Source organism: Micromesistius poutassou (assembly GCF_964030765.1).
Source record: "Micromesistius poutassou genome assembly, chromosome: 15".
In the NCBI taxonomy this organism is placed as follows: domain Eukaryota; kingdom Metazoa; phylum Chordata; class Actinopteri; order Gadiformes; family Gadidae; genus Micromesistius; species Micromesistius poutassou.
In genome coordinates this window covers 11,500,452-11,523,706 of record NC_140285.1, presented here as the reverse complement: position 1 = coordinate 11,523,706, position 23,255 = coordinate 11,500,452, and the positions used below count along the sequence as shown (strand labels likewise).

At 42.4% G+C, this 23,255-nt stretch overlaps 1 protein-coding gene across 10 annotated transcripts in view; it reads right to left on the bottom strand.

The window, feature by feature from the left end:
- LOC311359927 (membrane-associated guanylate kinase, WW and PDZ domain-containing protein 1-like) overlaps nt 1–17,834 on the bottom strand; it is a 77,154-nt gene extending 59,320 nt beyond the window's left edge. For 9 of the 10 annotated variants that reach the window (XM_084479965.1, XM_084479966.1, XM_084479969.1 and 6 more), the window contains exon 1: nt 17,034–17,833. In XM_084479965.1, the coding sequence (XP_084336091.1) occupies nt 17,034–17,331 (298 nt within the window). In that variant the 5' untranslated portion in view covers nt 17,332–17,833. Of the gene's footprint in view, nt 1–17,033 lie in introns of all 10 variants that reach the window. The other variant, XM_084479963.1, reaches the window with a different exon arrangement.
- Between the last annotated feature and the right edge of the window lie 5,421 nt (nt 17,835–23,255).

The window sequence follows — 23,255 nt, the reverse complement described above, 5'->3', positions numbered from 1 at the left end:
CTTAATTTGTGAATATAGTCATAATCAAATAACATTAGATGCAGCCATGTATGTGTGTGTGTGTGTGTGTGTGTGTGTGTGTGTGTGTGTGTGTGTGTGTGTGTGTGTGTGTGTGTGTGTGTGTGTGTGTGTGTGTGTGTGAGAGAGTGTACGTGTGTAAGGACTGTATATATAACCATACAACATAAAGTACATACAGTGTAGTTATCATTCTTTGTTAGACTAAGGCTAGTACGGGTCGGGACTCATAGGAGGTTCAAAGCAGTCATTCACAGGAGAAAGAGCTCACACAGTGATACACAGGTAAACTATACATTAACACCAAATAGTCATGGAATCCCAAAATTACAGCTCTAGAGGGCGAAGGAAAAAACATCCAGCAACACCCTACAATTGTGAGCTGTCTTAATTACAGTAACACACTTTAACATGCAAGCAGTCAACATAGTTGTCCTAATCCCACTGACAATACTGTAATGCCAGGCTTTAAAGGTGATATATCTGAGAGTTGTAAACCGACAGAGAGCAGAGAAGAGCAAGAGAGAGAAAGATTTTTAAAAATAAACAACCCATGAAACATCCCCTCCCTCTCTGCTCCCTCGTCCCTAGGTATCTCCGCCATCGACAAGTATTGCATTCACGCATATGTGATTGACAGGCTCAATAGATTCCCCAACCAATCAGGGAAGAGAAGCCCTGATTGGTCCGAAAAGAGCCGGGAGTGGTCTAAAATCGAAATAGTCTCATATAAAGGCAGTCGCGCAGTCAACCAGAACATATCTCACAGAGCATTTCACTCACTAATAGCTGAAGGGTGGCTGTGGCATTTCTAACAAATTACATTCAAATAATATCTCTTGAATCTTACCTCCAGCCTCTTTAACTGCACAATCCCAAGTTGCCCTGATCACCACTTACACACAAAATATATGTTGTTTTTTTTAACACAACAGAATTTGGTGATAGCACAAAGATGCAATTCTGTGGAGGTTATCCAGGAGTCTGGCGGTAGTAACGTTGATATTTTCGCTATGTCCTGGACAACTTCATTATTTCAACACAGAGCACTTAGACAAGCTCCAAACAATAAGTATTATGTCTTCTCAGTTAAATTATGAAGACTCCATACGGCTTGCCTTTACTCTAGATGTTCTTCTCTGTCTGTGAGCCTGGAGGGCCTGAGATGCTTAAACACATAGCCCAGGGACAGAAACACACTCAATACACCATTGTTGTTCATTAAGTGCATTAGTAGCAAAAAAGACAAATCAAAGCTTGTTCCACAGTTTTCCTAATAGGCCATGAGCAAACACATATAAATGGTCTTCTTAAAGTTACACACACATACACCCCTAATCCCACTCCCATAGCTACACAACTCAAGCGCAGCAACAATAAGATATAATTTACTAAAGGGAAAAATAAGATTGTATTTCCTTTGAGCAATTTTAAATAATAATAGCCCAAAAAAACTGAAAAACGCAGGAACTGGAAATGCTGGTTCTTAAATAGTGAGATCCATTGTTTCAGCGGTTTCCTGTGGGTCCCAGGACATCCCATCGGTCAACACTGGACTCTCCGCTTACACCAGAGTGGGGTTTCACTGCACGGTCCATTATCCTGCACTGAGGGGAAGAGCGCCTGATGGAGCTGAACTCTGGGAAAGATGCTGTGCAGGGAAAATAAGCTAATTGCGTTCTCCCTGCTCTAAGTGATGGGATTCACTCGGCTCTCTGGGAATTTCTGACCAGCAGCAGTTAGCCTCCCACTATTAGCCGGCCATTAGCCTGGCTGGGACCTTTTGAAGTTAGATCACATGAAACAGAGAGGCTTGGCTCGAGGTGGATCATTGTAAACAATGGACTGGGTTTCAGCGTTGAAACATGGACATCTGTAGATCATAAAAAGGCAAGAGTGTGTGTTGATGTTTCAGTGCATGTGTGTGTGTGTGTGTGTGTGTGTGTGTGTGTGTGTGTGTGTGTGTGTGTGTGTGTGTGTGTGTATGTGTGTGTGTGTGTGTGTGTGTGTGTGCCTGTCTGTGTTAATACTGTGTTAAAATACTTTGAAATTTAATACACATAAGGACACCCTCCATTGTTATGAACCAGCAGCGATTTCACCCTGACAAGAAACCCTTTGCTTTTAGACACCATCAGAAGCTAAGCACAGCAATGGAACACCCACTGGTAGCGGGAAGGGGCCTGTGTGCTTTATGACGCGTAGATCTCCAACCAAGCCTGTGCACATCTGTTGCTTCCCACTACGAGGCCTGCAATCAGCCTAGCAGGGGAGTCAAGGAGAAACAACATGAAAATAATCCCAGCGCACCCCTGTATAGGTCTGTGGAGTGGCCCTAGCCTTTTTATGCTGTAATTACACAGCATGCCAGGCCACACCCTAAAGCTGCCTTCACATATGCCCATTCATACCCCTTCATTTCATGGGCTTATGGCGACTATAGTGAAGCCACAACAGAAGGTGTGTTTGGACCAGCATCTGGAGCCAAAGTCAAACTGTAACTCTAACTTTACCTTGTGACCAAAAATCTATAAGTCAGTCATAATTTGTTTATCTAGTAAGGGTCGTTGAAACTGAGGTTTTACCAGGGTTATCTAAGGTAACATGATGTTGAATGTGATTCCCTCTTCAGTCAAGTCCACCATATGAAAATAATAGAAGCATTGTGCCAAAAGCAGTGCTTAGCTAATGTTGACCCAGATGTCTCTATAGAGCCGGCTGAAAAAATAGCAGGCGATTCCAAACATCAGAGTCTCATTGGTCACACTATGTGAATACACTGGTGTAGGATATTTTCCCTCACCAGGCCTTGTAAGTATAAACAATATGAACATGATATGAGACATGATATGAGTCTGACCCAGTTAGCCAATGTTAGGCTGCTGAGTCAAAAAACAGACACAAGGCATCATGGGTAACGTTGGTATAATGGAAGAGCAAAAGGCAAACATGAGCATTCTCAACCACATACACAAAGACCGGCAGTGTGTCCCGCTTAAATGCACTTCATCTGCTCGCGTCTAAATATAGTGGGAAGAGACATGCTTTCATTACTTTGTATTCCTTTCCTTTGTGTAGTGGGCAAGGACAACAGAGGATGACGGCAAAGAAAAGGGAGGGAAAATATGCTAAATATAGAATTTATGAAAGACCAAAGGAGGGACCTGACAAATACACACTTATAATCTTGAATGGTGCACACATAACGAACAGCCTTACACAAAATACACAAGAGACAACACTAGACTAGGATCACTAAATTGACTCTACTCACTCAATGAATAAGATGGCGCTGACAGATTTGTTTACCTGAGCAAAACATCTCTTGTGCCGCACTGATCCATGGGGGCAGGTATAATATATATTTAACCTTATATAGGTCAGCTCAATTTAGTGTCAAATCTCTCAATAACTGAATGCGGTGAACATATTTTGAAGAAAATACTCAAGTGGAGAATCCTCGTTTGTTTGGGCCATTCTATCATGTCTTTCCCTTTTTTGCTTGGTTTGTAAAAATACTATGGGGCCCTGTTAAATGTCACTGGCTGCCTGACTGTCGCACACAAAATACTTCCCTGCCATTACGGTCCCCCTCTGCTGTGGAAGCCTGTGATGACCCCTAGGCTAGGAGACAGAGGAGAAAGACAGAGCCACCTTCACCAACATAAAAGCAGACTGCTGCAGAGATCAGTCCGCCCAGCACAGCCCAGTGATCTGGGCCCAGTGCCTCATCAGCAGCCGGAAGACACAAAAATCCAGAATAAACGTCTTTAAAGTCTTTTAGGTCGCTCTATTAATAATGTTTAACTGATTATGAATATATTCCTAATGAATATTCATGTATGAACAATGCTTCATGAATCAGACACTTATAAAATATGGTTTATCTGCTCAAGTAATCTGGCAAAGTTCATACTAACTAAGTTGATCAACAGGTCCTTTTTCAAATGTATTTTGTATTGTGGGTTGTCATTTGAAGTCATTTCAAAATAAGGTTGTCATTTCAAATAACATGGGGGGGGGGGGGGGGGGGGGTGGGCAAAAAAACTGAATGCAGACATCAGCTTAATTTATTTCCAAAAAACTACACTCAGAGACATGATGTGGTGAAGGAGTGACTAAACCAACACATGACCCATTTCGTGGTCCTCCATACAGTGATAAAGCCAACACTAATTAACATTTGTGGAACACCCACGGTTTACAAGAATAGCCATTTCAACTGAAGGGTTATTCATCTTGTAGATACAGAGCCGCCTGTGTGTGCGTGTGCATGTGTGTGCGCGCGCGTGTGTGTGTGTGTGTGTGTGTGTGTGTGTGTGTGTGTGTGTGTGTGTGTGTGTGTGTGTGTATGTATGTGTGTGTGTGTGTGTGTTGTCTGATGGACAATGCTTCCCACAGGGACGGCTCATTAAATTAATATGTCACATGAAATTCCTCAAGCACAAACCCAATGGTTTGTGCCACCAGAACTTTCTGCTGAGAAGCTGGAGCACATTGTCACAAGTGCCAGTGAGGCATTTCATAAAGAGGATTTAGCTCCTGGTGTTCCACTCCCAAACAAAATGAAGCACAATTACAGGAAACTGCAGCAATGTTGTTCTTATAGTTGTATGGTTAACTGCACAGACATGATAAATGAAGCAACAGTCCATTGGTCAGATTCACAGCCAATGAGAGCCCTGACTACAATAGACTAGAGACGGATTTACAAACCATGATCCTATATGTGGTTGAGATTATAACAATGAGATGATTTCTGGGTTGCCTGTCTTGTTCATGTTTTAGAACCGAGGGGCTGTTTGAAAAGCATTATATCCAAGGCATATGAGGACAGTAACTCCCCCTCTCATTTGCTCATAGGAGCAGAGATAACTAGAGGCTGCTTACCCTTGGACTCACTTGACCTCTCCTGCGTTCAATTATGTTGTCTACTTAAGCCTCTAATTTTGTTCCTGATGAGTCAGGTTAACCGTTGACTAACCCTTTTGTGAAACTATTGTGAAAGTAAACATGTGCCAGTTAATTTCCTTTTGTAGCTATTTGGGTAATTTTTTCCCACACATTTCTTATGTTCATTTAAGTGCCAGTTCTGCTGAGCTGATTTAGTGTTTCTTAGCTGCATAACAAACCACTGACTGTTCTTCTTATATCTATCCTGAGAAGATGAGAGGTAGACATCTGAGCCATGCAGCAAGCGGCATGGCACAGTTGAGACTGAATGCTGGGATTGGAAAAAGTGTGTGTCTGTGTGTGTGTCTGAAAGGACAGACATGCCAGGAGGAGAGAAAGCTGGTCAAGGATGCATCATTAGGTTATCTCAAATGAAAGAACGAAAACTCCACATTATGGAGGCTTTGGAGAGATATTTAGTTCCAATCTGGTTCAGAAGTCACCGATACATCACTGACATCGCCAGGCAACAGTCCGAACTTTTAAAACAAGATTTTATCCACCTTTTTAACTCTGTCTCACAGTCCCAGGTGACTGTTTTTATCTCCGGCCCCACCCCCACCTGCGGCAGAGGGATCGGCAGCTTCAGCAGGCTGCTCAGCCTCAACACCTGGCTCTCCTCTGTCTGCAGCTCACACCAGGTAGGCTTCGTTAATAACTTTGACGTTTTCTGGGAGAGGCGACATCTCTTTGGGTCGGACGGGCTCCACCTGAACAGGGCAGGTGCCCGCATGCTAGCTGCTAACCTGGCATACGGCGTACAGCATGCCAATCAGCCCAAACCCGCACCAGCTGCTCTGTCCCCCTCCGATTGATGTCCCCCTGGTCCATGCTCCTACGCATTCAGTTGCACCTTCCACCATACACTCAATACCGGACTTGGACCTCTGCACATCAACACTTCACCCATTCCCGTTATCATTACACACCATCACCACATCAGACACTACCACACCCACTCTGTGAACTTTCACAATCTCAGATCACTCACACAACAATCCACCTCTCCCATCAACAAGCCACCTGTCACCATCAACATGGCACTTTTTAATGTTCGCTCTCTTTTAAACAAAACCTTTTTAATGAATGATGTGATTTTAGACAACAAGTTAGACTGTCTTCTTTTAACCGAGACATGGCTTGGCACTGACGCACCTGCTGTTCTCACTGAGGCTTCCCCACCAAATTATAATTTTTCATTCTCTACTAGAGAGGGTAGAAGAGGAGGAGGTACAGCATCAATTATAGAGGATTCACTGAACTCAAATGGAGTGTTTTTTAACAGTTATGCATCATTTGAATACCATGCCTTTACTTTTAGCAGTCCTCCAATTCTTGGTGTTACTGTATACAGACCACCCCATTACTCGAGCTCTTTTATCAGTGAATTTTCAGAGCTTTTATCTATTATTCACACCTCTTTTAGCAGGATTTTAATAACTGGTGATTTTAATTTACACGTTGACGACACCTCGGATCCAATATCCAGAGAGTTTTTAAATCTTTTAAGTTGTCTTGATTTTAAGCAGCACGTCGCACAGCCAACTCACAACAGAGGACACACCCTGGACCTGGTCATAACCCATGGCCTGTCCATCGGTGTGTCCTCTGTTGTCGACCTGGCTGTGTCTGACCATTACTGTGTGTTTTTTTTTATTTTTTGTTTTTTTTAGCATCACCAGTTTTAACCGAGAGGAGGCCCCAGTGAGAACAGTGAGGAGGCGCTATCTTACTTCTGAAGTGGCTGCAAATTTTATGGAGATTTTACAGAGCACTCCTGCTGAAATTTTACCTGCACCTTGTGATTTTATTGTTGATAATTTTAACAGTAGACTGAAGTCAACTCTGGACTCAGTAGCTCCACTTTTAACTAAAACAGTAAAAAGAAAACCAACACCCCCGTGGAGAAAAAACAATGAAATCAATGAACTGAAAAGAAAATGCAGGAGTGCCGAGAGAAAATGGAGGAAAAGTAAACTGACAATTCATTACGAGATTTTATGTCAACAACTCAAAACTTACAATAATGCAGTCAAAAAGGCACGAATTTCCCATTTTTCACAACTCATCACCATCAATAAAAACAACCCCCGGTTCCTCTTCTCCACTTTTAATGTTTTAACAGGTGCTAATTCTAATAACGTTTTTAAGACACCAACAGATGATCTTTGTGAGAACTTTACAGACCACTTCAGAACCAAAATCAAGGACATCAGATCCTGCCTTTTATCCCATCAAGTTTTATCTGTTGACACTGAACTGTTGTCCTTGCCTGAGGAAACACTGGAGAGTTTTGCCCTGGTTGATGCAAGGACGCTTGGTCGAGTTTTCTCCCAAGTAAACCCAACAACCTGCCTTTTAGATCCCATTCCCACATCACTCTTAAAATCGTTTTATGGATTCTTCGAGGAACAGTTTTTAAACATCATGAATTGCTCTCTTCAGACGGGTGTCTTCCCCACCGCCTTTAAAACAGCGGTGGTGAAGCCCCTTCTGAAGAAGAGCAATTTAGATCCAAGTGTTTTTAATAACTACCGACCTGTATCCAACTTACCATTTTTAAGTAAAGTTTTAGAAAAACTGGTTTTTAACCAAGTTAATGACTTTTTAAACAGAAAGAACATTTCAGAAAAGCATCAGTCTGGTTTTAGGAAATACCACAGTACCGAGACAGCACTTTTAAAGATTTTAAACGACATCAGGTGGAATTTAGATAATAAAAAGCTCACAGTGTTGGTTCTACTGGATCTAAGCGCCGCTTTTGATACAGTAGACCATCACATTTTATTAAATAGGCTTAGACACCTGGTGGGCCTCTCTGGTACTGTTTTTAACTGGTTTTGTTCTTATCTCACAGACCGATGCTTTTATGTAAGTATGGATACATGTTCCTCGGAAATCCATGAAATTGGATGTGGGGTTCCCCAAGGGTCAATTTTAGGTCCACTTCTTTTTAATCTGTACATGCTGCCCCTTGGGGATGTCATCAGGAGGCACGGCATCAGCTTCCATAGTTATGCTGACGATACGCAACTGTACATCGCTGTGTCTCCTGATGACACTGGGCCAATTGATGCCCTTTTTAACTGCATTTTAGACATCAAGTCATGGATGGCAGTGAATTTCCTACAGCTCAACCAGGACAAAACTGAGGTTTTAGTCATTGGTCCTGAAGGCCAGAGAGAGAAACTTTTACCAAAACTACAGGATCTTAAACCAACACAGTCAGTAAAAAATCTGGGCATGATTTTTGACTCTGAGCTGAATTTTCTTCCACATATCAAAAATATGACAAAAATAGGTTTTTATCATCTTAAAAACATAGCCAGAGTCCGCCCGTTTCTCTCTCAGGCCAGTACGGAGGTGCTGATGCATGCTTTTATCACCTGTCGATTAGATTATTGTAATGCCCTGCTCTCTGGTCTTCCCAAAAAGAGTATTTTTAATCTCCAATTATTACAGAACTCAGCCGCACGAGTGCTGACGAGGACCATAGGGCGGGAGCATATTACGCCAGTTTTAGAGTCGCTGCATTGGCTCCCCGTACGCTTCAGGATCGATTTTAAGGTCCTTTTAATAGTTTTCAAATGTCTTAACGGCCTTGCGCCCTCTTATTTATCTGACCTGCTTTTACCATATCAACCCTCGCGGACCCTGAGGTCCTCCGGCACCGGCCTTTTATCCATACCAAAACCCAGAACCAAAACCCATGGTGAGGCGGCATTTAGCTATTATGGCCCCCACCTGTGGAACAGCCTGCCGGAGAGCCTCAGGACCGCAGAGACAGTTGATATTTTTAAGGGAAGGTTAAAAACACACCTTTTTAGTCAGGCTTTTAACTAGAACTAGATCTTAAATTCTTCTTATGGTTCTATCTTATTTTTCTGCTTCTATCTTGCTTTTAAAGATGTTATTAACCTTAAATAATTTTACTTGTTTTACTTATTTGTTACTTACAAATAAGTTACTTACTTACTGTTGTTACTTACAACATGTGTGCCAGTGTGCAGTATGGGGTGTGGGAGGGAGGGGTTTTTACTTGTAATTGTTTTTCTGTTTCTATTTTTCTGTGTGTAAAGCACTTTGTGTTGCATTCCCATGTATGAAATGTGCTCTATAAATAAAGATTGATTGATTGATTGATTGATATGACTGTTCGTATCAGAGTCAGGTTACAGCTTTAACAATTCGGCGCACTGTGGTTCAACACTGTGTCAGACGGCCGCCGGACCTACTGTCCTACCAAGAGGCTGAACCAAAGCCGTAGTGATCACTTCATCACCCGCTTTCATCTGGGCTTGATCTGTAAGCGTGGGAATGCCATGGTGCCGGGGAGGGGACAATGCAAAAGCCTAGTGGTGTTGATCACACAACTACAGTAACCCTAATGGCCCGAGGAGTCGGCCTGAGAGAGACTCCTTGGGGTATAGAGTTACAGAGCATGAGGAACTGCTGCTGATCGGCTGTAATGCACACACTCAGTGTGATCCTCCAAAGGATGCTAGAAATGACCCAAATACACATGCACACATTCATACACACAGACACACAAACTCACACATACACATCAGTCCACAAACCCACACACACACACACACACACACCAGTCAACACATTTATACACGCATACACACAGACACCCACACACTTTGGAGATGCGTGTTAGATAGAGAGAGAGAGACATGGAGAAAGATATAGACAGGATTTGAGAGGGGGGAGGGTGGGGGGTCATCAAAATGTGTGCATTGGATTACAGAGAGAGAGAGAGAGAGCAAGAGAGAGAAAGAGGGACAGGATAGAGAGAGATTTACAGGGCGTAAGCGAGGGAGCTTACATGTGCTGGCCAGGCAAGCTGGCCAGGCCTCCGTCTGCTCTGACCTCCTTGCCACTCTGGTTCGAGAGTGAACTCTGACCTCTCACCTCGAACTGTGTCATCGTCACTGCTGTGGCTGCACAGCCCGACAGTCATCTGCCACCACCCCAATCATAGCCCCCCCCCGCCACCCTCACCGAAACCCCACCTCCTCTGCCTGAGAAGGTATTCTTCTGCATCTTCAGGTCCCACCACCTCCCTCCATACCCACGACCCTGCCTGTCGGCATGCCCAGATGCTGGGGCCCTTTGTGGAGCAGCAGCAGCGGACCAAGGGCTCTCCAAGGGCCGAGAGAAATAAAGGTTTGTCACCGACAGGGAATAGTTAAGAGTGGGTGATGTACATCTTAAATATGTTTCAGGTAACCTGATTCACTTTTTGAGTTTTCAAACACATGGACAAATCGGGTGTATTAGAAGACAAAAATAGATCCTGTTCCTCTTTTTTTATCTTTGTAGAACAGCTTTATGAGGAAGTTGAAGAATGCGATAGATATCCCATGAATCAGTAATCAGGAATAATAGCGGAGTGACTAGAGAGGGATCAAGACACACCATCATCTCGTTGTTACGGTTGCAAGCATATAAGAAAAGGATTATGGTCACGGCCTTGGTTTCTAGGTCGTTAAAAGTAATCACAACACACACAGATATACAAGCACAGACATAAGCACTCACACACACACACACACACACACACACAATTACCAACAATAATTTGAAAACATTGATTTGGAACATACATCTGTCTCTGCTCCTATGTAAGGGGAATTATAACCCATCTCTCAACACTACTGTGACTAAGTGGAACCACATCATCCTATAGAGATATCTGGTTCCCAGGGTGGTAATGACAGTAGCAGAGAGAAGAACAGCTTTCAGCTTTGATTTAGGACCTCTCACCTTTTTCACCTTTTACCTTCAACATTTTCAACTACAAACACACACAGGCACACAAATAACCTTCTCCACCTGTTTCGGGCTGCCTGTCATGCCTGTAGAGAGATTACCTTGTTGGTCACAGGCCTACACACGCACGCACGTAGCACACACGCAAACGCGCATACACACACACACACACACACACACACAGTCCACACTCAAAGCCTTCTCGTTGTAGAACCACTCCCTCTCTGTTTGATAAAGTCACAGACTCAATTCAGCAATTCATTATTCATTTACACTCATTTCAGGTGTGTGTCTTCGAATAACATCACCAGCATGGTGAATGTATGTCTACAAAACGCATCGTCATGACAACATTGTGTTGCTCAGCCTTAGCCGTAAGTGGCAACACTAATTAACCCACTAAGGACCAAAGGTTACTAGCAACACAGCCTTAATCTGTAGATCCCATTAACCAGTATCAACCCACTGTACTGTTTTATAGATCATGTAAACATGTATGTTTAAAGTAAGATGTCTTACACTAAAGAAGCTGCATGTTCAGAGATACTCTCTCCCTCCATATCGTATGTTGTCCTTTGGAAACCTTTTACTGTTACTCAGTAGAATGCATTATTTTATGAGGATAATCAGAATTGAGCAGATTGATAACTACTAGATAAATACTATCGCTGGTATTATAAGCCAGACGGAGCCTGATCTTTCTCCTTCACTGTTTCAGTGCGTAGCTTGGTGCACAGACTCAGCAAGACAGGCTTTCTTGTAAATAGTGAGGCTCATGACAATGTCTGTTTGGGTCTTTACTTGCTGAGCTCTCTCGCTGTACATTTCACATTTGTATTCACTTATTCATCTTTAGTTTAGATTTTAAAATAATAAAGTAGATGGTTCAATACCTGCAATGAGGGACATCTAGGTGCACTATATAATAACAAATGGGCACATTGTGAAATTCTTACTGCAAGGCAAGGTTTCATCTAGCTAGTAGCCCAGTATCTTTTTGAAAGACACACTGGAGTTATTCAAAAATATAAAAATATTGCAATTTCGAGGGGGGGAGGGGTAATGAGGGGGTGAAATAGCAGTCTAAGAGCATCCATGTCAGGAGGATACACAGAGTTGGTGCATAAAGCATGAAAGATGCGGCCCATCAACCACGCTCAGGGCAGGGTCCTAACAGCTCATGAGCAACCTGAGTATCTAGAGATGGACTGAGGGAGTCGGAGAGGACTGGGAGGGAGATCACCATGAGAGGACACCTGCTGAAGTCCATCAGAAACCTTTCACCAAAAGTGATACGCAAAAAGACTTGACATGCAGAGAAAATACATTAATGTTTACATTACTACCAAAAGAGCACCAGTGTAATACTAAGGCTTTGGGTAAAGTCATATGGCTCTGACATAGCCTTTAGATAAGGTGCAGTCTCACTGTGGCAAACAAAAGTATGGTGATTATGATAAGCCTTTCTGTGACAACTTACTTAGTAAATAGTAAATAAAATAGAAAAACTGGAGCCATAATTGAGGTGTGTAAAGCAAAGTCTGTAATTATGCATTATCCTTTCCAGATGTGTGAGCCTAGCTTGGCATACAGGTTCCCCACCATACACAGTGGCTCAGAGTATGTGTGTGCTCATTAGTATTGGCTTGTCTGTCTGACTGTCTGTCTGTCTATGTCTCTATCTGTGTGTGTTGTGTGTGTCTGTGTGTTTGTGTATGTGAGAGTGCGAGAGAGTAAATCTGTGTGTGTGTGTGTGTGTGTGTGTGTGTGTGTGTGTGTGTGTGTGTGTGTGTGTGTGTGTGTGTGTGTGTGTGTGTGTGTGTGCTTTTTCTGTTTGTGTGTGTGTTGGAGCAAGAGGGTTTTCTGTGTCACAGTAAACTCTTTCTCCAGCACCTGATTGCAATCATCTGCGTGTTCCAGGGGCTGGCTGAGGCTAGGAGAAATCCTTAGTTATTTAAAGCTAAGACCCAACACTACTGAACCAATGGCCTGTATGATTGCCTATACAATAAATGGTAGATTATTTTCATGGAGACATCAAGGGATTTGATTTGTAGGGGGAAAAATACATGTTTGGAAAACAGTCAAATAATCTAGTATGACTATTGAATTACTTAAACATGTCTTGCAAAGTCTGGCAGCATAGCTTTCCCTCTTTCACCAGCCCTGCCTCTCTTCTTCCAATTGAATAGCCCTTGAATACCTAAAATGTGTGTGTGTGTGTGTGTGTGTGTGTGTGTGTGTGTGTGTGTGTGTGTGTGTGTGTGTGTGTGTGTGTGTGTGTGTGTGTGTGTGTGTGTGTGTGTGTGCGTGCGTGCGTGTGTGTGTGCATGCATTTTAAAACCCATGCTTATATCAGAATTGAAAATGAAGTAGTGTGTGAGGAATATAGATTAAATTGGTTCCCATTCTGAGTCTGTGGCCGGCAGCTTTCATCACTTACAACAATATTTATTTTAATACAGTGTAGTACATATATGACGTATGACATGTGTGCTACTGATGCAAGGCTGTTGTGGAACTTGAGAGGATGAGGAAGAAGATGAGTTACCACCTTGCCCGCTTGACATCTGCTTTCAATGCTTTATGTACTTTATACACGGCATTTTAGGTGTAGGAAAGGATTCAATGTGTTTGTTGTAAATGCAGTGTATTGCCTTGCACATTTTTCTAGTGAGATATCCTGACACATACTTTGTGAAAGGAACATTTACAAATGATATTTGTTTATTTTTGTTCTGGTTTGGCCTATCACAGCTTGCTAAAGGAATTTGCATAATGACTCGGTGTGTGTGTGTGTGTGTGTGTGTGTGTGTGTGTGTGTGTGTGTGTGTGTGTGTGTGTGTGTGTGTGTGTGTGTGTGTGTTTTTTATAGCATAGCCAAACTTCCCGTCTCCCTGTGGGGGAACACCTGTTTTCTGAGTCAGTTAAACAATGCACAGCATTAATTATCATTCAGACAAACACACACTGACATACACACACAAGCACACAATATAAATTCTCTAAATTCATCTTTGACCAATATTTCAAATAGCACAGTAAAATATGCTGTCTCTTGACTATTGACGGGAGAAAAAGAAACAAGCCTTATAACAAACAAAAGGTAAACCAATCTCATTCTATTCCATACATTTCATAACAACTATAACAAAATATCAAGATATAAGCTGATAATACAACATATAACTTATCCTTTCCTTAACCAGGAGAGTTCCAATGAGAGAAAAGACCTAGCCAAGCCAGGAAGCAACATAAAAAAAACAAATTTACAGACAGAAAACACAAGGGCAATAAACTAATCACAAGCATGGGGAAAACAAATTTAAAAGAGAAATTCCTCGGAACCAGGTTAGTTACATGCAATAACATCCTAAGGATTCTGTCTCTAGTTCTTTCATTTTCAATTGAACCACACACAATGACTGGAGTAGTGGCTAAACTCCTTATACATTTGCCCTCATGGTTTTCTCCACTGAATCACCCCAGGTTTTTTATTGGAGTGTTACACTGATTTATCAACCACGGAAATTCTCTGGGTAAGCCACCGCAACAGAGGGGTGTCACAGACCCACTTCTCAGGAATCTCTGGCATCCATCTCATCAACCCCCTTCCCCCCCAAAAAAAAACCAAACAGGCTGTCACCCCCTTCCCTCCCGGGCTGGAGAGAGGGACACCTGGCTGAGGATCACAGAGTCACCAACACAGCATTCAGCTTACCTCAGACCTCAGGTTACTGGGGTTCATACAAAGGGCAGCATAGACAACACACTGTAGCTCCAATAGGCCCATCACAAAATATTTGAAATCATTGTTTTTGCAGAGAAAATCTAAAATAGCAAAAGAAAATGTAATTAACTGTGTTGAGGCTCAGCCACTTAATCTGCGGTTTCACCTTGCATCCTGGAATGCCATTGAGGGTCTGACTTTTAACAAGGGCTGTGTGTCATTGAAACCCTGCCAGCACCAAGCCAGATTACTGATAGTGGCCCGGGTTTGAGCTAAGTAAAGCTTGGAGACATAGATAAGGCCTTGGCTTATCGGTTCAAAGTCCCATACTGCAATTCCTGTACAGTATTTCTGTTGCTAAAGCGAAAGAAATGTGTGATGTGGAGTTCATGTAAATCTTAGTTATTAGAAGTTGTTAACGATCCTTTCTGTTTACGCAATGTGATCGTGTCTCAAGGAAGGAATGCGTGTAAACATGAATGGCTCAAATATTGAATCGAACAATAAAGGGTTGTGCCTTTTTATTTTGCTGTTGATTTTTTACATCGGAAAGATTCTCTTTGCCAAAGCCTGGTATAACCAGGTTGCCAGGATTATTTGCTCCTTTTACACACAGTTGACACCTTCAAGAACATTGTCACATGTTCAATAGTCTCCCCTCACTACCACGGCCCAACAAACTTCAAGTATTTTCAAACAGTGCCAAACAAACACCTGAACAGAGGCACACACACATCCATCAATTTACAATGTTCAAAGTCAATGCTTCAGGAATTTCTTTGAAATATTCAATCTTCTCCTCAAAGACTGCCCAGGACCTTTGTTATGTGGCCATTAGAGGGGATGGCCAATGCATTCCATGGAGGACACACCTGAAGGCCTTGGAATATCTGGCTGCTCCAACATACAACATACCATACCCACCTAGCAGACAGCCATAGAGTATCCTGTTACCGACACAAACTGGACGCAGTAACCGGATCTCTAAGCATTATTGGAAGAGAGAGAGAGAGAGAGAGAGAGAGAGAGAGAGAGAGAGAGAGAGAGAGAGAGAGAGAGAGAGAGAGAGAGAGATCTGCCCTGAAAGCTGGCTACCCAGTCCGGGTTAAGAGCACCTGCTCGGGGCCTTGGTGCTACTGATGCATGCAGGGAGCAGACTGAGGAACAATGGAGAGCGTTGTGAGGAGAGCGAGTCTGCGGCTCAGGTAGACCGTGATTGAGTTGACCATCGAATAAGAGTCAGGGAGAGTCTGCTGACTCACAAGGGAGGACGATGGGCCAAGACACCAAGACGAAATAGGCCTCGACATCTTTTCCATGTTTATAATTGAATGCAGGATGTGTAAACAGTATCCATCTTAAACCTTATATTTGGCAGTGTAAGGAGACAGTATTGGTGTATATTCTATGAACACAGGTCAGGGTTAGAAGGACCAAGCACTAGGGCATCTAATGGCCATACAGCAAAGCAGCAAGGCAAACACAGCACTCTGATTTCGACCTGCTGTTATGTAACATGGTTAATGATCTTCCAAGACTGCCATTGTTAGTCTTGTTGAGTGAACACAATGTTTGTATGCATGTGTGTGTGTTTCTGGAAACCAGCTGTATAAAGTAATTACAGAATACTGTTGGTAGAAAGAAAAACAAAAAAACAGAAAAGCATAGTCTCAAAGCTGGAGTCCTCTCATCCTGAGGCCATATAGCGAGCTACCGGTGCTGGCTTTCAAACCCAGTTAGGAGAGATAACAACTAAACAACAGAGCCAAGGAGAAATTAGTCTGGACACTGACAATACCCAGACGATGGAATTAGAAGCCCCATCCTGCCTTCTCCAGAAGCCCTCTTGAGCAGACGCATAGCAGACCACACGGGCAACGGGTCAAGCCCAGGGAACTTGCGAGGGGCACTTCCAGAAATAACCCCTAGCTACCCGGGAGCGGGGTCAAGTAAACATGGGGTTTGTCACAGTGTTGGTGAAGGACCGTCCAATGCTATTATTGGACAAATGATAGACCGCATGCCATTCATTCACAAACTAGGGTTCACTGTCACACATTTGGATGTACTATGAGTAGTCTGTGAGAGGTCAAACCAAAATGTTATTTTTCCCAATTCATAAATGAGTGAAGCAGTGTTTTCATTGTGTTCAGTAAATGTTGTGGTGTCCCTGTGTGTAGACAATAAAGTTAATAAAGCCATTATGGCAGCAAATATAATACTTATCATCATGTTATTATGGCCCAGTGTAGCAATGGATGACAACCCTAACCAAATCTGAACAAGATGTCAAATTGTTTATACAAAATGCTTCCTTGTGGGATCTCTATCCTTCTCTCCCCCCCACCCCCACCCCCCCTCCCTCTCTCTCTCTCTCTCTCTCTCTCTCTCTCTCTCTCTCTCTCTCTCTGTCTCTCTGTCTCTCCCTTCCTTCCTCTCTCCCTCCCTTCCTTCCTTGTTGTGTATTTAATGACATTATTGAACTTTGCTCTTAGCTCATTTCAGGGACTTTGCTTTAGTAACATGACATGGCGCTGAGATCATGGCTTACCTTGGCGAACAGTTTTCAACCTGACAGCTCCCTTGCAGCTCTCAATCATAGTCAATATGTCATAGGTGGGTAAACCCGGTACAGGTTGACCCCCAACTTCCAAAAGTAATTCTCCTTCGTGGAGTTTCCCACTCTGAAAAACGACAGCATCCTCTCGTACGTGTCCGATGTATGAAAACTCTCCATTCTCTGCTCCCCCGTCCAGCTCCACATGGAGCCGCCCTGCTCCGTCTCGTCTAATTGCGCACTCGTTTACTTTTGTAATCCAGTGGTTCTTTTTCTGAATTACTTTTGACATGTTGGTGATCTGGACCCAGACGAAATCTGATCGTTTCCTGGAATGGCATTTAAAAACAACAACAAAACAACAACAAACACACGCGTCAAATGATGAATCTCCAAACTTCAGGTCGCTCAGTCATTAGTCCAAACGGGAACATTTTCACTCTTCTTCTTAACCACGGCATACTTCCAAAGAGTTTGAGATGCAGGTATCCCATTGACTCAAAGTCACGGTCGAGGCGACTTCTGTTGCTGAATCTACATCTTCTTATGATAATACAATCTACTCCACAAACTAGTCCAACGATTTATATTCTCTATTTATATTCTCGCACTATGTTTCCTTAACTTTGTAATCGTAAAACCGTTCACATCGGGGCTGTCCGGTTGGCATTCCCGTTCCCACACACAAAACACCACACACACACACGCACACACACAGCCCCGGCCGCGGCGCCTTTAAGCAGGTAACTTGACAGTTCATCCTACTTGTTCTGGAGCCCGGAATCGAGAGACATTGTAAAAAGGGCGCATGCGTGCAGCGGTTATTCTCTCAGAGCGGTACAAGCAGAGCGCCTCTCCTACACCTACTGGGTCCTAAAGCTCCTGGTCTGCTGGTTTTGCCTTTCCTCAACGCAGATTAGGCTCCGCTACAGCGATCTCCGGATCTTTTTCCCCTTGGGAGATTTGACTCTTTGCCATAAATATTGACGTGTAGGATACATCACCAAAACAACAGGAATACATGGCTAATTAACACTTTTGTATTTTATATAAACACCATTTTACTTCAAACTTTAGAAGAAGTACAATTTATAGGAAAATATTGTTATATTTGTATTTAATTTGATTAAATACTTTCATTTTGAAGATAAGACTAATTTAGTTTTAGCTCCTTTTTTATTTTTTATTAAGTCAAGTCTCACCTTTGCGAAGCACTTAGGCTATACCTGGTCATGTGACGTCATGGACTCGAGGTGCCAAATGTTACGTTGTTGCACCTAATTAATCTCCTCGAGTAGCCTACAGCCTGACCTGGGAGTCAAGACAAGACGACATCTTATCCTCACGATGACCCGGAGCTTTAGCTACAAACACAGCCCGTTGGCAAACCCTTCAGCTCATCTCTTTAAGTCCTGCCACAGCATTTTTTAACATTTTCAAATGGAAACCTTTTGAATTACAGACGTATGTGTTTAGCATCTGGGAATGTCGGTTTCAGTGGCTATTTATTAAAAAGAATATTCTCAGAGAGAAGAAAAGTAGTGTCCATGGAAACGTTCTAAACCTATTGAATTATTGAATATAACATATTATATCAATATTTAATATATATTGATTTATCGTATGTGTGCTTTTGAAAACATGAATCATGAGACAAACTAATGCTGTGGAGGACAGAAGTGCACTGAAGTGTCCCCAGTCGATTCAGGACAGTAATTTGTACTCCAGTGCTTGAATGCCAGAGCGCTGGCCTGAATGTTATTGTATGAAAGGCAGCTTTCCATCCCATTTCATTTCAATGTTGGAGGGCTGAGCGCTCACATGGCCAGTGAGCAGCAAAGGAGAGGAGGGGCCTGCTGTACTCTCATGCTCGCTCTGCTTCTGCTTCAAATGTATTACTCTCAGTGGGACGCGGTGTGTGTGTGTGTGTGTGTGTGTGTGTGTGTGTGTGTGTGTGTGTGTGTGTGTGTGTGTGTATGTGAGTGCAAATCCACGCCTATGAATACTGCAGCATGCATGAAGTTCAGAATACACTAGAGGGCACATAACTCAACACATATTCATCTCATCTTTCTGTGAGAGTGGAGGGAAAAAAAGGAAAATGTACCCACTGCCAGTCACATGGCCCATGACATTCTGTGCAGGACAGAGTTGTCTGGAAACTGCTGCTGGCCAGTACATGTCACATACATCTAGGCCAATGATAACTGGTAGGCTGAGCACTGCTTATCCTACAGCATGCAGTGGGACTGTATATCTACGGGGCTCAGAGTCAGGGTATGCACACACTACCACGTATGCACACACTACCACGTATGCTGGCGGTGTGTGGGATCTGTGAACGCCACGACCTGTGTTTGCTTTCTCGTCCTACTTTTTTCTACTTTGAATCAGATTTTTATAAGAAGTCATTGTGCAAGTGCTATTAAAAGAGACACAACCTAAAGAAAATCATATTTAATCACAAAATATGGATTGCATGAGAAAAAGCTCTGTTTTGATGGTCATTATAGATAATAATACATTTAACTTGTACAGTATAATTAATTCATGGCCCATATGAGAGTTTTTATGATCACAGAAGAACGTTTTTGAAAGAATATCCCTATATGTATAATCTTTCTTTTTTCTAAAGATATTCCTACTGATATTTTCGATTATTCTGATTAGTTGAACATGACCAACAGTAGAGCAGTTGGTACCAGAATATTTAAACACTTTCTGCTGTGAAGGGTCAAGCTAGAGTAAAGCCTTTGGTGTTGTGTAAGGGACTCTCTCTCTCTCTCTCTCTCTCTCTCTCTCTCTCTCTCTCTCTCTCTCTCTCTCTCTCTCTCTCTCTCTCTCTCTCTCTCTCTCTCTCTCTCTCTCTCTCTCGCTCTCTCTCTCTCTCACCTTCACTGACAGAACTAGGGTTGCCCAATGCACTGGAATGTTGTACATACACAGTCAATACAGAGTAAATAAAATATTAACCACCAAGCAAACAAGGTATTGTTTTGAGTGGCCACTAGGGAGTACAAGCATGTTACATCAAAGTTATTTTGAGGGCTAAAGAAAGCTATAGACATATACCATTTGTGTGGTCATAAGTGAGAAATATAATAGGCACACTTCCTTCACATAGTTCACACTTCCTTCACATATGTCTAAATTCATACACATGGCTTATCTTTTGATTTGATTTGATGTTTCCATAGTGTCAGATCTCTGTTGACCCGGTGAAGCTGATTCTGTCCTGTGTTGGGTTTGGTGGCCATCATCTTGTGCACGTGAGAGTGTTTAGAGTAATTCATCCCAACAGCATGTCACTAGTGTTTTGTCTAAGACCCGTCTCTGTTCGTTGAGCAACACACAGCAAGTAACACAAGGTGCCCAGACTAACACACACTAGGTTTATACATTGGCTCACAGTTGCAACAGGTCAGGCTGTGGTTAATAAAATGGTAGATAAGCCGCAGGTTACGAAAAATATATTTTCAAATGATTCCAAATCATTTTCTGTGATAACCAAAAAAACACAACATATAAGTCTTCCTCGTAGTGAAATAATGAGAAACAGAAGTTGGAAAAGTTTTGAAAGCCTATGGGAAATGGAGATGGCTTGGGGCTTTGTTAATCTGTTTAATAATGCAGGTGTAACCAGCTGATTCCTCCATTCCAGATATTTCCCACACTATACGGTTCAGAGCATCTTCTCCTGGAACCTGGAAAAGCCTTGTCGTCGTGTTTGCATTTTTAAAAGCATAAATTATGGATTCCATGATGTAGTCACGGTTAAATTAAGCATTGCAGACACTTTTCTGACTTGTTTTAAAATAAATGGGAGTGTAAAATGGCAAACATGAGTGCCCTGGGAGGAGGGAGGGAGACCGGAAAGAATAGGATATATAAAGATAGCTTTGAGACAATTAGGGTAAGGGCAACTGTCAAAGACCCATTTCAGAAAGAAATGGGTCTTTGTCATGTATTGGATCCCCCCAGCACACACACACACACACACACACACACACACACACACACACACACACACACACACACACACACACACACACACACACACACACACACACACCCACCCACCACACACACACACACACACACACACACACACACACACACACACACACACACACACACACACACACACACACACACACCCACACACATCCTTGCCATTGTTACATAAGATGCATGTAAGGCTGTGGTCCTACAACCTGAGTCCCGGTTCCTTGTTTCTTGTTCCTTCTCCTTCACTGGGTCTTAGCCGCACATTCACACTAGAGCCTTTGTATTATTTAGACATTAGACATTCTATTGCATTATTCATTGTGATTGTTTTACAAACAGAGAACATGAAGGCAATCAGAGAAAGAAAGGTTGAATTAGAGGGCCAAACTAAGGAAGGCCAAGTACACAGCCGCTTGAGCTCTAGTTGCAGAAACACAACAAAATAATGCATACCATATAGAGTAACATCAATCACGTTCGGTTGTCAATTTTTGGCATATATAAATACATATAAAATACAATTTTCTATCTGTTTCGATTTTGGCATCAAAGAGATCTGTTAAATGAAATAAACAAACATTTGGCCGGTTAAAAGGTTCCTCACTAAGAGGATGTTTGGTGGAGAAGAGGATGTGGACAAGGAAGTGACAGAGCCAGAGGAGAATACCAGAGATCATTTTTACATAGGGATATCCTCTGCACACAATGATGTCATGTGTCCAAGGTAACCACACCATCACAACATCTGAGAGTTCGGTTCCTCCGGGGTTAAGGGGATATGCACGCTACTGCTCTGTTGTGCGTTGACGGAAGCCAATTGGTATTGTACTGAAACTTTATTCTCCAAAGTTTGGGCACTCATCAATGATACAATGAACACATTATTTTGCAAATCTCCATTACGTATATATATATCACAAAGATATATATATATATCTTTGTGTAGTTATCTAAAAATTATTATCTAAAAAAAATCGTAATCGTCATAGAATGTGAAAAAAGAATAGACGCAACTTCGGACATACCAACATCAGCCTGCAGGGGTCCCTCAACATGTGTTATGATTTATAGGCTGGTAGGCCTATAATAGCGATGTGAAACCTTTGATGAAATGTAAGAAAACTCAATTTAAGATGTCAGATGCAGTTGCTTGAACTGAGGTTATTGAATTATACATCTAAAATAATAGCTATAGCATGCCATACCACAACCTTGGTGAGCAGCAGACATAAGATGTTCCACAAGCTCATATTTCATCAACATCATGTGTTCCTGGAGGAATTTCTCATCTACTTCTACTACTTGTGTGTGTTGGGCCTTTTAAACTGTCTCACTGTCGGCAGGGTATCTAACCTAATTGTCCTATTAGCAACAGTAGGGAGATTTTAAGAAGCGCTTTGCTCAGGAACTGTTCTCAATTTAATTATTGTTTTTGGTTCCAGGCTGACTGGTACTAATCATGTCATGTTTATTTTTTCATAAACAAAAGCCTTTTAGAGGCTGCACACACTCGGCAAACAAATGATGGCCTGCGCTTTTGGATATCATTTACTGACTAATCATTCCATAGCTTCATTACGACAATTGAATGTATGGCCACAAAGGCAGTTGTTTCATTGCATTATACGGTATGATTAAAAGGAAAACATAACAAGACGCCTACAGTCTAAATCATGTATCAGGCTTAGAATAACACTTCCCCTAGCATCGTCTTCAATCATACTTTTACTATTATACCTGACCTAGCCACTACTTTAGCTAGCCTTGAACACAGTCTTTCTGTGGAACTAGATGCTAAAGGCCTGTTTGTTATGAAATATGTATGGCCTTGGAAGATGAACAAGGGACACTTTATCTTCTCCACAGCACTCCGTTTTGAAACAGGGAGTTGGAGTCGCCATGGTTTCCTTCATGTATACCAGATGTCCTCTCCTTCTGGGGCACCTTAGTGCTCTCCCCTGATATCATGCTCTGAGAACATTTCACCACAATACCTTTTCAGTACAGGGCATTAATAAACCCCTCACTCTTGGTGCCTTGACGCTATGAAACACATGTGATAATCTTCTTCAATGGAAGCCGTCTTTGTTTTATGTATAGACATATAACATTCTGCAGACATTTTTAATTGATTGGTTGCGGCCGAAAATATTAATTATTTAGCGGCTATAGTGGAGGAAAAGCAGGGGTGTCTCTGAGGTAAAGATC